At 42.0% G+C, this 16,920-nt stretch overlaps 1 protein-coding gene across 1 annotated transcript in view; it reads left to right on the top strand.

The window, feature by feature from the left end:
* Positions 1 to 373: 373 nt before the first annotated feature.
* prkg2 (protein kinase cGMP-dependent 2) overlaps positions 374 to 16,920 on the top strand; it is a 29,504-nt gene continuing 12,957 nt past the window's right edge. Inside the window, exons 1-6 of the mRNA XM_068604910.1 lie at positions 374 to 487; positions 1,306 to 1,825; positions 5,563 to 5,729; positions 7,881 to 7,994; positions 10,769 to 10,874; positions 11,595 to 11,658. Coding sequence (XP_068461011.1) covers positions 1,314 to 1,825; positions 5,563 to 5,729; positions 7,881 to 7,994; positions 10,769 to 10,874; positions 11,595 to 11,658 — 963 coding nt within the window. The 5' untranslated portion in view covers positions 374 to 487; positions 1,306 to 1,313. The remainder of the gene's footprint in view (positions 488 to 1,305; positions 1,826 to 5,562; positions 5,730 to 7,880; positions 7,995 to 10,768; positions 10,875 to 11,594; positions 11,659 to 16,920) is intronic.

The raw sequence follows: 16,920 nt of genomic DNA, 5'->3' as shown, positions 1-16,920 counted from the left end.
GTTGCCTTTATGTATTCAGTCTTATTATTATTATTATTATTATTATTATTATTATTATTATTATATAATGAATGCAACGTTCTTATGTTACATAAACATACATACTTCTCAATTACAAAGGGGAGGGGCGAGGTGGGTGGAAGAAGGGTGGGGGGCTCCCCTGACCTGCGCAATCACCGGTTACCGCGCGCGCGAGAACGCGCACAGCGAATACGGGGAAAGAGAGTGAGCGCGCGCGTGCGAGAGAGCGAGAGAGAGAGACGCAGAGAGAGGAAGAGAGAGAGAGCGAGAGAGAGAGAGAGAGAGAGAGAGAGAGAGAGAGAGAGAGAGAGAGAGAGAGAGAGAGAAAGAGAAGCAGAGAGAGGGAGGAAGAGAGGATGCGACCAGTATTTCAGCAGATGGACCGTCTCTCTTTACTGATGCTCAAATGTGCGGACACACCTCTTCCTCTTCGTCGTCCCGTTTGAAGGCTGAGCTGTGAAACCAGGTGAGATCTCCTCCGACCTGAAACACGCACGCATTCATCTCTCAGGAGAAGAATGACGAGGCAGCGGAAGTTGCAGGTGCACGAACCCGTCCGGAGAGGCTTTGTTTCCTAAACTTAACCGAATTAGTTTTAAAATGTGCAATGTCCAAATGCCGTGGTTATAATGGGGAATAGTATTATGATGGGACATTTTGATTTTATTTAAATTTATATGTACCTGTTAGAAAGTTGAAGGAAAAAAAAAAGTTAATTCTGCATTCTCCTTCTAAAATGATGCCAGTATAATGTATATTTGTCAGCATAGTCTTTGGGTACATCAGTGTATCGCAGCAGGAATGTCATGAATGAAGTCTACTGTGTGTGTGTGGGCAGCGGTCCCACACGACAAACACAGCATTCTTCTCAAACATTCAGATACGCTCTTAATATGTGACCAGAAACACGCTCTAAAGATCACTTTAAACCCAACGATGGAGTGAAAGTTGTCCTTCCGATTGATTGCAGCCTCCTGACCATAGTGTGTGTGTGTGTGTGTGTGTGTGTTTGTGTGTATAGAGTGTGTGAGCAGATGGGGAGTGACTGTCGATGTAATGCAATACTTCCTGCCTCCTGAATAATAAATGGTGAAGACACACTTATTGACCGTTATATACTGATTTGCTCTTTCTCCGGTTTTCTCCCCCTCCTCACAGTGTCAGCTCTTTTGTTTGCCCAGCTTCCTCAAAACAGACCTCTTCACGTCAAACATCACTGTCCACGTCTCTTTGATGCAGTTTGAGGCAAGCGTTGACTTGGAATCTCTTTCTCCTCCTCCTCAGGTGACAAGATGGGGAACGGTTCGATGAAGTCGAAGCGTTACAAACACACAGACGGCTCCGCGGCTGCGGCTGATTCAAACAGCCGAGCCCACAAAGATCCCGGGTTAAAAAATGTGTCCCTGGAGACCCTGAGGGCCCGGGTGGACGAGCTGGAGCGGGAGGGCAAGCGGAGGGACGAGGAGCTTTGTGCCAAAGAGCAGCAGGTCAAAGCCCTCCAGGAGCAGCTGGCCAAGCAGACCAGATCTCTGGCTGAGCTGAGCGAGGAGCTGCAGGAGAAGTGCGTCCAGCTCAACAAGCTGCAGAACGTGATGAAGAGCCAGAGTGGGCACCCGGCGACCTCGAGGGCCCCATCCATCAGAGCCAGGAAAAGCCCAAACCTCAGCGTTCGAGTAAAGGAAAGCCTCAACCGGAGAAAAGGGGCCAAATCCGGGGTGTCGGCCGAACCCACGTCCAGGACCTACGACTCCAGCGGCCTGCCCAAGTTCTCCTTTGAGAAGGCCCGGGTGTCCAAGGATGCGAGGTGAGATGTTCGAGTTCAGGAGGGTGATAACGGATAATAATGCCCCTCTCGGGCTCAGTCCAGCCTGCTGGAGGAGTGTTAGAAGTGGAAGCAGCAGGACTAGGTGGTAGATGGAAGGTGATCAAGAAGATACGATTTTAGTGCGAAATTTGTTGTTAAAATAAAATATTTAGTTCAATGTTTTTTTATATGGTCAACTTTATGTACAGAGTTAATCTATAAAACAAAATTAAAGTATGTAGACGATATAGACAAGTATATATACTTTTATACAACCAGAGGAGTCGCCACCTGGTGATCAGGAGAGAGAATGCAGGTTTGAAGACACTCGCGCATCTTCGTCACTCGGCAGAAAGGGAAGTTGCAGCCTGCATGAAACAAAAAGAAAAATCTTTAGCTAGTAAAAAATTTCCAAAAGTGCTGTTTTACTAATGCACACAATACTATTTCTTCCATCATTTCTAACCTAAAACAGTAAAAAAAAACAAAAAAAAACAGGCATAAATCAACATTTCGAATAAAACAGTAGCTCCACCCGTCCCATGTAAAAAACAATTACCTTTCTCCAAGCTGTTATCTTATTGATTTATATGTCTGAGTTACAGTAAGTTCCGCCTCAACAAGAAGTAGATCAAATTAAGGAAGTAAGTTGATCTCAAAATGCTGCCTTGTGGGGACGGTAATGCTTCAAGCCTCAAAAAGATTACTTGAAGGATCATTTCGACAAATAACAAAGCTCAATAATGTCAACAAAACTGAAGAAGCAGGAATTTGGACGAAACAGAATTGTTTAAATCTCCTGCCTGTAATACTGTTCATCAGACCTTCAGCAGAGAACTTCAAGGTCCTGCCCTTCTCTAAAATAAAATGTAAAAACACCATCCAGCTCTCCTACGGCGCACCAATACTCTTCAAACATTAACGACAATCTGGCCTTCATTCATTGGATTTTTCTTGGAAATCTTTTTTTCTGTTAACAGTAAATATTGTTTTTATAAAACATAAATGTCTGTCGGCTACGGTTGTTTTGTGCATCAAGTGCGTGTGATGTTTTTAGTTAAAATGACTAATTGATGCATTTCATACCTAAGAAATCATAAAGAAGTGCAGACATGACTCTGACGAGGCTGGAAACATTTGGGGGGATGACTCATGGCAGGCTAAAGAAGAGTCAAGTTTAAAACTTAGAAAACAGACAAAATCTGTAAATTGGACAGTACATTGTGAGATATTCTGTACCTGGTACTTGTCATATTCGTCTAATTATTGGCTGAGCAGTTGCCAGGCAACCAACAGTTCCAAGGTTTTACCGGTCGTGGCCAAAAAAACAAACATAGAATCTGAATCTTAAATGTGTTGTAAAACGGTTGAATGTAACACCACCATTTGTGGACGGCGGCTTTGAAGCCTTAAGTTCGCTAATTTCTATTTTTTATTTTTGCAACAAATGGAAAGAAATTACCATATCTGGACTGAGGAGGAGGGATGTAGAGAGATCTGTCAATCATCTTGTAGCCCCGTGGTGCTCAGTAGAGAGAACGCAGCTTTAAGACATGGAGCGTATAGAACCTGAGGAGTCGCTCCCTGTGGTCAGTAGAGAATGAAGCTTGAATACATGGAGCGTATACTTCTATACAACCTGAGGAGTCGCTCCCTGTGGTCAGTAGAGAATGAAGCTTGAATACATGGAGCGTATACTTCTATACATCCAGAAGAGTCGCCCCTTGGTGGTCAGGAGTGAATGAAGCTTTAAGACATGGAGCGTATACTTCTATACAACCTGAGGAGTCGCCCCTTGGTGGTCAGGAGAGAGAATGCAGCTTTAACACATGAAGCGTATACTTCTATACAACCAGGAGTCGTCACTAGAGAGAATGCAGGTTTTAAAACATTTCCACATTGGCATCACTTGGCAGAACCAGAGGTTGCGTGCATACAGACACAGCTCGACCCCGTATTTAAGCAAACCCTCCCACACAACAAACAACTAAAAAAAGGTTGTTTCACAAGAGAGTTTTGACAGCTTTAAAACATGAATGCTAAATTGCCTTTGGTCACAGTGTTCCTCATATCGAACTAACGGGAATACAGCGCCCTTCAGGGAATAAATAAGAGCATGCATCTTTCCAGCGGATCCTCATGTTTAAAGCATGCGTCGCTAATAAGCCCAGCATACATTATATAACCAAGATCGATGTAAATGAGGCAGTCTGTTGCCCTCATGCAAAACCAGCCCTTTGAAAAACCAGAAAAAAAGTGTCTTCTGTGAATGACAATGCAACGTGCTGCAGACACTGGCTGGGTAATGACACAGCGAGGTGGGAGGAGAGGATGTGGGTGGAAAAATTTAAATGAAAAAAGAAAACAGGACTGGATGTCATCAGCTCTAGCTTTATGAAGCCCAAAGTGATCATGTATTACACACGATAAGGTGGATAAACAGACCACCCACCTCCTGCACCACTCACCTCCCCGAGCATACGACCGGGTCACATAATCGACAGTTCGCGTTCAACTGTGGCTCTTAACCTTTTTGGGTTTACAAAAAGGTTCTTCGCCGCAGCTGTTCAAATGCACAACGATGAACTTTGACAGCTCATGATAATGATTTTAGATTTCTTTTTACTTAATTCAATGTCCGAAGGGAGCCCAAAGGCTGCAAATAGTCATTGTTTCACAGGAGACAAAATATTTATCACGCAGACTAAAAGACGTGGTGAGTAAGGAGAGTGTGGGCATCCTGGTGGCTCAGGACACAGCCGGAGTCAGCGGGAGAAGAAGTACTTCAAAGTATTTTTTACTTAAGGAACCAGTATCACAACTACAGTGGAAACATAATTCAGTACATGTCCGGTTTTAACCTCCATAAACGAATAAGTACTGTAAAACATACTCAAGTATCAAAAGTACAAAATGCTGTTTGGTTGCTATGTGAAAAATAGATTTGGGAATTTGTATGGTTTTTAGATGAGTAAAAAAGGACAAAAAATGGCTTGAGGAAAATTAAGATGGAAAGAATCCACGAGGAAAGGAAATAAGCAAAGAAAAGAGGGAAGGTTAGATTAAATGAGGAAGCAAAGTTGTAAAGAAAATATATACAAAAAGAAAGAAAGACAAAAGAAACAGGGTAAAAGAAGGAAGTAAAAAGAAAGACGTAAAGAGGAAGCAGGAAAGACAGAACCAAAGAATAAAGAATGAAACTACAATACTATTTAGTATTTAGAATACCAGGATGATCTATGACATTCGGTCACATTCTAAGCAGGCGTCTCTATTCTGACCCACAATCCTCTGAGCAGCAGATGTACGAGCAAGAGGTCAAAGGTAAATAAATTGATCACGGGATCTAAAGTGTTACAAAAACAAGTACACGTTGAAATATCCAACTCTAGTGATGGGATGCTGAGAGAACCGGAAAATATTAACAAGTAAAAAAAAGAGCTGCAAAAAAATAATTGTCAATTCATCTTTATGTCATTAAACTAATAAGCTAATTGTTTTGGCTCGAGAAGTAAAGAAAGAGAGCAAGTTAATATTAGTATTCAGTCTCATATTGAATGAAAAATGAAAAGCCCCAGTACTTAAATTTGATGTAAAAACTTAAAGTATGGGATCAAATGTATTTAGTTACATCCATCTCCACCTGCGGTGCCAAATCTTAAGAACTTTATTTATTTCTTCCTCACAAAACCTAAATCTAAAGTGTTGCTCACCTGTTAACTCCGCCCCTCTGACAGCGTGAAGAAGCTGCTGGCCGACGCCCTGAACAAGAACCAGTACCTGAAGAGGCTGGAGCTGCAGCAGATCAAAGACATGGTGGAGTGCATGTACGAGCGCACCTACCAGCAGGATGAGTACGTCATCAAGCAGGGAGAGCCCGGGCAACACCTGTTTGTCCTGGCAGGTACGACCACTCCTGTTTCTTCTTCTTCTTCTTCTTCTTCTTCTTCTTCTTCTTCTTCTTCTTCTTCTTCTTCTTCTTCTTCTTCTTCCTCCTTTTCCTCTTCCTCTTCCTCATCTTCCTCTAGAAGATTCAACTCTTTCTGTCTACTTCCTTCAGTGGCCGAGACACACATCATGATTACAAATGTCACACGACATATAAGCGGCCAATAGGAAGCAGTGGCAACGAAGTGGCAATGAAGTAAACCTCTACAGGTGATGTCATCACTTATGAGGGATAATTAGTGGGTGAAGTCTTCTCCTCGTGGAGAATGTCACTTTTTTTTTCTTTATAGTATTGCAGTTTGGTGGTGAATCATGACGTTGCTCTTTCCTTTTCACGCAAACAAATTTAATCGCACTCGGGCAAGTGCGATTATACATCAAAGAAAAGAGAGAAAATGGTGAATCAACCTGGGGATTTAATTTTCCTCCGCATATCCTTCCCGATACAATCTAAGTGACCAATTATTGAGTAGAAATAGTGCTGACTGCAAAGTAAGAGGGTCAAAAAGAAATTTGAATCTGGAAGGAAAACGTGAGTTGCCTGCCGTGCCGACAGATGGATTCATGATTATTTTATTCTTTGCATGTTCCTCAAACTTTTGCCCTCGCTGGCCACCGTATAGCCTCCCTGACCACAAGCCAATCAAATCACAGTGCAACAGCAGCGCTGCACATGGCACGCCTTCTGATTGGTTTTCATGGCTTTATGCAGATTTATAGCGTTTCAACTTTTAGGCCAAATCAAAAATTAAAAAATAGCCGAATGTTATTCTTTGAAAAATACATATAATGATTTTGGCCAGTGAAAAGTATACTTGGCAGATGTATGAATTCCTGTGGTTTATCAACTCTTAGATTGTACAAGTCCATTTTGGACACTAATGTATTCGTTTAGGCATTGATAAAGTACAAGTAACTTGTTTTTGATATATTTACATGCATTTTTTTCACCTATTAATCAACCTCCTTATCCATTTACTTATTTCTTTATTTACTTTAACAACTTCATTTAATGTTTGGCTGGTTGCTTTTGAGTTGACAAGGCAGCTTTCAGCTCCACTAACTGTTTGAGGCAGTCACATGGTCTCTGAACAATAACTGGTTCTCTGCCCGTGTGGTTGGTGGTGAATTATCCATTCACAGACCAAATGTCCTCGTATTTGTTCTGCTGTCTGGTGTTGAAGAGATTTCTCACCTTGCGCAGGAAACGCAGCAGACTGACGATGATATTATGTTCAAACATGATCAAACGTATCCTCAAAAGTCATAAATCACATTGTTTTAATAAAATGACTGCAAAAGTATGCCTTTTCAAGAGAAATGTTTCAACGATTTTTTTGTTTTGTTTTTCGCTCCAGAACTGAATGAGTACAGCTTTTTGTGATGTATTAGGAGAAACACTTATTGTTCACTAAAAACGCTCGTACGTCAGGAGCCAGTGATTGTAATCTCATTAATGAGGTCTCTAATTTGAATCATAATTCATGGAGAAGGTGATTTAATTTCAGGATTACTGACGGACCAACAGCCTAAAAATATCTATTATGTCCTTGTGCGGACAATAAGGATGGTATGAAGAAGAAAGGGAGGAAGGAGGACATGAAGGAGGACAGGACAAAGGAGTACAGGAGAGAGGAAGGAGAACAAGAAGGAGGAGGACAGGAAGAAGGGCAGGAGGAAAGGGACAGGAAGGAGGACGGGAAGGAGGGAGGATAGGGGTATTTTTTTTTCACAAATGTACGTGAAAAAACAGCCAATAATAGCCAATGACATGCATTTTTGCAAATATGGCCCCAAGATGAATAATAACAATAAATACATGATTATTATTTATGATACATCTCAGAATTTATTTTGGAAATAGTCTCTTAAAATGGTAAAATCACAGGAAATGTAGACAGGTCTGTACATATTTCTCTGTAACAAGTACACCTTGTTTGAAGGTGGTTTGACAGCTCTGGTCACACATGCCAGCTGGCAAAACCATGAAAGGAGTAAGAATCCAATGTAAATGTCATCAGATCCTGCCTGCAGCACGCGCCTGCCTTCCTGTGTCCTAAATGTGGGTTTAAAAACACTATTGATTGTCCTTGTTTCATATTTGCAGATGGGAAGCTGGATGTGTTTCAACAAAACAAACTGCTGGCGTCCATCACGGTGTGGACCACGTTTGGAGAACTGGCCATCCTGTACAACTGCACGCGGACCGCGTCGGTGCGAGGTAATGGCCAACACGGCCTCAGAGCTCCAGTCTCCCCAATCGGATTTTCTTTCACGTACAACATATTTGATTCTCCATTTCTGCACTTGCCGTTGCCCCCCTGCTTTTCTCAAACTGCACGATGAAGCCGTTGATCCGCCAATTAGTACAACTTGAACTTGTGACTTCACTTCGTCTTTTGACTGGAAAATACTTGATCTTTTCCTTGAAGCTTAAAGATGAAGAAGTATTTCATAAGTGTACTGTGAATCAATTCAGGCTATTCTTTTCCCTTTTCAATACTTTTGATCATACTTGTTTTGTTTTTTCAAAATAAATGCACATTGTATTATTACTCTATTGGTTAAATGGCTTTACATTATGTGAAGAGCACATTTGGTCTTGTTTACTCAAAACTCAAAGTTTCGGACGTGAGACTTTCTTGTGACTCGGTCAAAATAAAAATCTTTTTGTATTGTGTATTTTCCAATGGTGTATAGTAACGAAGTAGAAATATTTTATTACTGTACTTAAGTAGTTTTTTTTATATCTGTACTCGACTTTACTATTTATAGTTCTGTTGACTTTTTACTTTTACTTCACTACATTTTGCAAAGAAAACTGATACTTTTACTCTGATATGTTTCTCCTGAAACTTCGTTACTCGCTTCAAAATCAAATCTATCTTTAGAAGAAAGATGAATCATGAGACCGACATCGGGGACTGTGGTGGAACACTGACTCCACCAAGCAGGTTTGGAGAATCACAATATTACGCATTTGCCTCTACATCCTCTAGTCCTGCGGTCCTAAACCTCAATGCGACATGAGATGGGTCCCATCTCGGGTTGAGGGAAGATAACGACACTCGTCGTGTGTTCGGTCTGTCCAGTCCACTCCGTGACTTAAACCTTATTGTCCAGTCTACTGCTTAACTTATAACCTCCTGCATACAGACAGGATGTTGAAATGGAAGAAAGGTTTTCACGCTTTTTTGCCTTGGTTTTAATCCAGAACACCGGCAGAGTTGAAACAGAGTTTCATTTTTGTGGTACGTATACACGTAACCTGTCAATAGGTTCAGTCTGAGCTTACGCACAGACGGATGTCTCCGGTCATTTTTCAAAATAAAACATCTTTCCGGCCTTGATTTTTTTTTCTTGATTTTTTTCTATCCACTCATTCTTTCTGTGCGGCCCGGTACTGAGGGACCCACAGACCAGTACCGGTCGGAATGAGCATACTTATAAACACAGTCACAACTCCTTCCTAGTGTCATATTGCTTTTTGGAGAATTATGATGATAAGTTCATAGTAGATGCAAATATATAAGTACAATATATTATGTTGAACATTGCTGCTCCTGGATGGATCACAGCCAACACAATTATTTTATCAACACAATTCTGGTCCTTGGTGATGGTGGCCACAGCACTTAAAAGAATAAACTTTGTAGTTCTCAAAATTCTGACCCTAAGCTTTTTGATTAACAGCATGTGCTTGTACTTTTACTTTCAATATTTAAGTAAATTTTATATCAGAAAAATACTTTTGATATTTAAGTGCAGAAAATATCAAATACTTTCAGACTTTTACTCAAGTAGTATTCTAATAGGAAACTTTCACTTTTACTTGAGTCATTTACTATTAAGGTATCTTTACTTTTACTCAAGTATGGCTTTTGAGTACTTTATACACAACTGGTATTTTCATATAAAAATGAAGTATCTTCCGAAGAGAAGAACTCCAAAACTTTGTTGCGGCCATGGGGCAACCAGTGAAGACATGTTTTCACTACAGCAGCATTTGTACACCCAGGTCACGTAATAATAATAATAATAATAATAATAATAATAATAATAATAATAATAATAGCTACCATATGCAGCATTGTAACTGTACTCTTCCCTTTTTTTAAATCTTCCCAGCCATGGTGCTCAATGACATTGTGTTTCCCATCCTGCCCAGCTCCTTTATATTAACATGATACTCTCTTATATGCCCGTATAATATATACCTCTACTCCTGAATGCAATCTGACACTTCATCTGACCTTCCTCCGAGGAATCACCAGATAGCGAGAGCTGGAGAATCAGATATGCGTCTTGACACCCAAGTAAACCAGCTCTTGCATTGGGAGTGTTGACAGAGGCTTGGCGTTATATCCACGGCTTTGCGTTCTGATTGGTTTTCCACCTCTGTGGCATTTGTAAAGTGCATACCATGTAGTATGTGAGTGCTCTTTGTCTGGGTTTGTATATGTAACCGGGTAATTGACTAGTGGCCTTTGGGGGGGACGAAGGGTAAGGGGGTTACCGAGTTGGCCTCAATATTTAGGGTGAACTGGAAAAAACATGACAGTTTGACAAGTCTGTCTGAGTGGGTTTTACATGAAGAGTGGATTAGAGGAACTCTTTCTTTGCTACTAGTTCATGTCAAACCTTCACAGCTACTTCCTCTTTGCACCAACAACACCAGCCGGTCTCGGGGTTATGGAGCTTTAACGTGACTCACAGACCGAGACACAGGAAAGATTACAGTGTTTTGTCCTTCTGACATAATAAAACAGTATGTTAGTACTTTGTGGTGAAAAGACAAGAAAGTTCCCCTCTCTAAGCAAATGTACTTCTTTTTTTTTTTTAAAGTTATTAATCATCAGACAAGCTTTCCTCAGCACTGTGTTATTGAGAACAGCTGTGGCTTGTTTAGTATTAACCAATCCGGGGGCGCAGGTTAATAACTAGTTTTTCCTGGAGGGGTCAGTTTTTCTGATGGGCGTGATGTTGTTTTTACAGCGGTGAACAATGTGAGGACATGGGCTTTGGACCGGGAGGTGTTCCAGAACATCATGAGGAGGACGGCCGAGACGCGACATGAACAGTACCGCAACTTCCTCCGAAGGTTGGTTACCGATATGTAGCCAATGAGACCGCCATCAAATGTTGTGCAACCAATTTGGAACAAATACCTTTAAAAAAACAATGAAAGAAATCTGGTTTCTGAACATCTAAAGTCAAACAACTGGCAGCCAAATACTAGTTATGTCTAGTGTAAATCGATCTAAATAATTCCCAAAAATTCATATATATATATATATGTGTGTGTGTGTGTGTATATATATAAACTTAAAAATACAGCAGTTTATTTCACCATGGGAAAACAATACCTACATTTAATTAAGGAGCATAAAGCACTTTTGGACTACTAGGGGGAAGAAATATTCGAGAGAGAAAAGCCCTCACTCATAACTGCATTTCCTCGATGCACCACTGGCGCTCAAGCAGCTACGATTCATTTGTTAGCGATCAATTACTTGTACAATATTTACTCTAGTCTCTGGCTTTGGCTTAGTCGACTTTGGATCGTCTCCACCACCTCATGATCAGGATATATTTATCTTTAGATACTTCTTTCACTTGCAAGCCTCTTTTTTTAGACAGCTTAAGTATATAAATCATTGTTAATTTGTGTATCATCAAGTCTAGATCGTGTTATGTTCTTGTCCTGACAAAGGATTTATGGTTCTACATGAAAGGTCCCTGGCATCATGTGTGCAGTGATTTGTCTTCTAACGTACACACACAATGTTCATCACCTGTGTGTTTTTGTCTTTTCTGTCAGTGTTTCACTCTTGGCCTATTTACCCGAGGACAAGCTCAGCAAAATAGTGGATTGCCTCGAGGTGGTAAGTTATTCTGTCAATCTATCTCTAATTCTGCTGGTGGGACCAATTTAACTTTTCATTGTGTTGAGCAACCCCCTCCCATTCTAGCAGCTCATGGGAGCCCCGTTGTGGCAGATAGCTGCTGTCAAAATATCATTACCATTTGGGCGTATACCATTACGGCGTGTCAGCGTATTCTTTCTACCTCCAGTCGGCGAGACTTCACAAATTACCTTGTTGATGAACGGAGCCGATATTATTCCTGTCATCGGCGGGGTGCTATATATTGTTACCGTAATTATTTAACCAAGGCCCCAGAAAGTGTTTATTCAAAAATGGGGGACGAGTGATTTCTTAAAGATGTGCGAGTGACAGGTTTTTGGTGCGAGAACATGCAAAGTGTGGCAAAAGTAAACACGTGTGTGTGTGTGTGTGTGTGTGTGTGTGTGTGTGTGTGTGTGTGTGTGTGCGTGCGTGTGTGTGTATGCACATGCACTCCCTGTTCTTCTTCGTGAGCGTTATATTTCAACGGTGGAAGAGAAAACGTAGCGGAGGCTTGTCAGCAGCGGGTCAATAACCGCCTCTCTCAGCGTCTTTCCAAGGACTTTTGCAAATCGTTGGTCGTCTCACTACTTTCCACTACGGGAGAATGTCCTTATTCAGTCATCTGTGATGGAGCTGATTCTGTTGCCTAATAGTGGTGCAGATGTTAGTTGAGAATATGCCAGATAATAATGAAGTTCTTGTCAAACAGTCGGGAATGGCATTTTGTGTGTGTGTGAGATGGGTCCCTCATTTTTAAGATTCTCTAATGCTGCGTTCACACCAAAGCGTTGTGAATTTGTTGCGTGAGTAGATTACATGCAAAGTCAATGCACAGATGCGATAAGTTGCGAAAAAGCAAATTTTCCAATTGGCTGCGCAAATTACTTAATTTTAAGTCAAACAGAAAGTTTGACTAAAAATTTCCAACTCTAGCAAAAAAATTGCGTGATGGTGCGAATCAGCGTTGAGAAGCTCTGCCTGTCATCACTACTGTTCTGCCATTGCTCAATCAAACTTCTGCCGGTCACCCTGAAGTAGCACTGATAGCGGCCGTCATTGTGGTGTCTTGGGACTACGAATAATATTATGAACCCAGACCCGATGGAGTTTGATGTTCCCACTTATGTGGAATTCACACAACTAGTGTGAAGCAGAACCAGTGGTTATTTCCATGGTGGATGTTGGAAACGGTAACTGTCTTTACGGAGAGCCAGACTGCGTCTACAGGTGTGCAGAGAGAACTATCGGTTCCAGCCTGCACTCCATCCTGGACTTGTACACCTCTAGAGTCAGGAAGCGGGCTGTGAAGTTCACTGCAGACCCTTCACACCCTGGACACAAGCTGTTCCAACTCGTCCCCTCTGGTAGGCACTACAGAGCACTGTACGCCAAAACCACCAAACACAGGAGTAAACGCCGTGCAAATATTCATACTGCTTTTGGTGTGAACGTAGCATTAGTTTTTTTAGTGTTGGATCTGCCGATTGAAATTGAAATGGAAAAAACTTCTGTGGCAAAAAAAATAGCACCGCTAAAGGCTAAAATATTAAGTATGAACAAAAATAACATCTCTTTTCATTCACTCGTGCTCCTGGCATGAGATGTCTTGAAATGTTGTTGTGCAAAATCTAACAATAGCCGAGCCACGGTGGTCTGAATCCCTACCCCACCTCCCCCCTCCACCGGCGAAAAAAAAGTTTGTTTGTGCCAGTTTAAAAATTCATTAACACCAAACCAACACACATTGTACATTTGAAAGTGCAAACTTTTCTTCAGTAAACACATACATTACATTAAATAATATGTAACAAAACAAGAATAGTCAATCTTCTTAAATAAAAGAAAGATTTAGAGGACGAAATGTCCCAACAGCTAAAACACATCCATCCATCCTTCCATTTTCCGCCGCTTATCCGGGGGTCGGGTCGCGGTGGCAGCACACCCAGCAGACCGACCCAGGCTTCCCTCTCACCCGCAACATTTTCCAGCTCGTTCTGGGGGACCCTGAAACGTTCCCAGGCCAGCCGGGAGACATAATCCCTCCAGCGTGTCTTGGGTCTTCCCCGGGGCCTCTTCCCAGTTGGACATATTCCCACATTCATGTAAAGTGCAAAATCCTCTTTGACCAAATTATCAAAATAAAACAAAGACATACTTTTTGAGAGAGCCATAATGCTATTCTGTATGGATCAAGGATTTCCACCAGTTTTGGGAGGCTCTATAAAGGCACACGTCTGCATTTCTTTGCTGCAAAATCACTAATTAGGTCATCATATGAGCTTCTGAGCCACTTCACCATTCACGCTGATGACAACAAGACCACGTAGACGTACCTGCCCCATTGTAACAGGGAGAGCCAGGCCGCAGGCTCCAGGGCACATATTACACTCAACTGTTACATTTTCTCTTTTCACGGATACAAATAAAAAAGGCTGTGATTGAAATACGGGACAGCCGCCTGTCCCGTATTTCAATATGCGCCTCGCGCCGGACAGCTCCAGTCGGGTGCGAGGCGCGTATTTGTCGCGGCGCGTATTTGGCATCGTCTCTCTCTCCCCTCTTTCTTTTTCTTTTTTCTGACCCTGACACCCGTTGTCACCACGGAAGTTGAATATGTATTTGTTTTGAAGAGGGAGTGGGGGGGGCACCATCGTAACTTTTTTGAGCAATTAAATATATCTCTTGTTCTGCCTGTTTTGTGATATACACAAGCCTAAAAGGTGCCGAATATTTCTATTTAAAAAAATATCGGCATTATAATTATTATAACTATGAGGATTTTTTGTTGCATATTTTTTGGTGCCCCCCTCGGGCCTGGTGCCCTACGCACAGCGCGTAGTGTGCCTTATGGGAGCGGCGGCGCTATAAGGGGCTGATCACACCAGACACGACTCTCAAAAACGCATCGCGAGCAAAACCATTGTTTTCCTATGGTACGGTACACCTTTAATGCGCGCCTTTCAAACGCTGCACGTTGCGTTTTTCGAGCAGTTTTTCAGCTCGCTTAAAATTTTAAATATTCTCAACTTTTAAGTGCAAGGCGCGGAGTCGCACAGCTCATCACCGTCACGCTCGGCCAAGTTAGCCAATCAGATCAAGCAAGAGGCGGGCTTTATTCCTTCCTGTTTTCCTCTGGTATGAGGAATTTAAAAAAAATGGCAACCTCCAACCAAGCACTAATATTAGCGGTATTTAATTACAAAGCGCTTGACAATTCTAGATGGAAACACTACTCTACTCTACCAGATATGAGGCCTAAATGGCCTCAGCTAATGCTGATTGTTTTTCCCTAACATAAAAACGAGTAGGCAAGACGGTTAGGAGGACCACCGCCAGACGGTCTGCGAGAACTGGTGCTAATAAAGGCCATTACAAACCTTGAATACGTGGAGTGCTGTGTCATTGTGCAGGGGGAGAACTCACCAGGGTAACAGGGCTCGTCACAGAATATACAGAGAAGTCTGACTCCTTCCGGTGTCGCCCAAGGGACCTTATTTTAAAATATATGTACAGTAGTCAACAGCGAGAGAGAAATAGTTTTTTTTTCCTGTTTGACTTGTGCCGTGAACTACGCAAAGGTTGTTTGTCAGTTTCAAAGATAAAGATTAACGTGTTTCTAATTACATACTTTGAGAGTTTAACAAAAAAATTGACACTTTCTGGATGTACGAAAGGATTTCTTAAATTGACAAACATCACAAGTGTAATTCATGCCACAATTCTAGACCAAATAATGATGTATTTATTATTTTGTACATTGAGTTAATGGCGGTCAACCGGACTTCTCCACTCTCTGGGGCAAAAGTTTCATTTGGACCATGTTACCTATAAGTTGTTTAAAAACTAGTATGATGTAACTGAACATTTTAAACGTAAAAAAAACTTTGTCCATTCATACCTTCTTCTCTGTGAATTGGAGATGACAGAAAGTAATAACTAAATCATTATGTGTGCTTGTGTCATGAATGATATTTTCAACAGCTCCTTTAAAGCGGCGAGGTACTTTCAAGGGTCCGGCACAGGACAGCCGGCCCACTCGGGGGAGCAGCTGAAGACTGCGGTGGTCCTTAAAATAGGTCCGGTCCTTCCTCTGGTTTTGGTGTTTCTGTCCTGCGGGAGCAGAGAGAGAGAATTGAATATGTGCCGTGTGACGGGTCGATTGATAGTTGCCAAAAATAGGACCACTGCAGCCGGAAAAACCCAAAGCACAGACACAGCTGGGCATGAGTGTGTTTCTCTAACACTCAGACAAGCAAACCAGAGTCAGAGCAAGTTAATGCATGTGATTGTTGGGGGACAGGGTCAGGGTACTTGAAGCATTTAATGCATTTTTAGTGAAAATGTCCTCCTTCCCTCAAAAGGTAAATGTTTGGTTCAGGATGCAAGATGGTGAAACCCACAATTCAGCCGGTGTCGCTTAACTGCACGGCCGCTGCATCATCTAGACAGTCTTTATAAACTAAACCTTGGCACGTTTCTTCCGCTGTCACAGACGGTGTTAAACTCACGTAAACAAGCTTGGGGACGCTCAAAGAAAATGAATGCCACTTGTGTCAAGAGTTTTGATGGTGAACACCGGGGATGGAGGAGGGTAATGTTTACGTGCGGTTACTCTGATTTTTTTTCCTGCCAAAGTCCTCTAACGTAGTCGTTAGATTGCTCTCAGCCGTGGTCGGTTGTTTCAGCTTTATACTGAATTTGGAGCCAGTCCCAGAGAACATTTCATCCCTGGTCACCTTCGTTCTTTTGCACCCCCGCGCCCCCGTCTTCACCGAAAAAAATAAATGTAAGATTTTCCGGCAGCTCGCTGACTCAGCAGGATGAGCTTTGGTGTTGTGGTCGGTGTGTCAGGCTTCGGTGTGATGGACAGCACAGACAGAACACACTGTACCCCTGGCGTTTGATTCAAGGATATTTTCAGCATGTGACGATGCTTGAGAGATTGAAATAAACATTGAAACGAACTTTGTCGGTCGAGTGTGATCTGTGCCAACTGGAGTCTGAGCCTGTGAGCCTGTGAACAGGGATGACTACCTAGTTGCGTCTGATTGGCTGACAGGTGTCAGATATAATCAAAGTAACCCATTATGCCACACTTGGGACATTTTGAGGCTTTTTCCATTTTCTTTTTATGATCATTTGCTATGTGTGCACATGTCATGAAAGTTGGTTGAGAAGTTTAACCTCAGGTACTTTCATAAATGTATGATAAACTGTGTAATCCAAATACTGGCACTC

The sequence above is a fragment of the Clinocottus analis genome, unplaced genomic scaffold, assembly GCF_023055335.1.
Source record: "Clinocottus analis isolate CAN_PGR_092001 unplaced genomic scaffold, fCliAna1.0.p SCAF_7, whole genome shotgun sequence".
Classification (NCBI taxonomy): domain Eukaryota; kingdom Metazoa; phylum Chordata; class Actinopteri; order Perciformes; family Cottidae; genus Clinocottus; species Clinocottus analis.
Note: the sequence above shows the minus strand (reverse complement) of the source record. Positions and strands in the feature narration are given on the sequence as shown.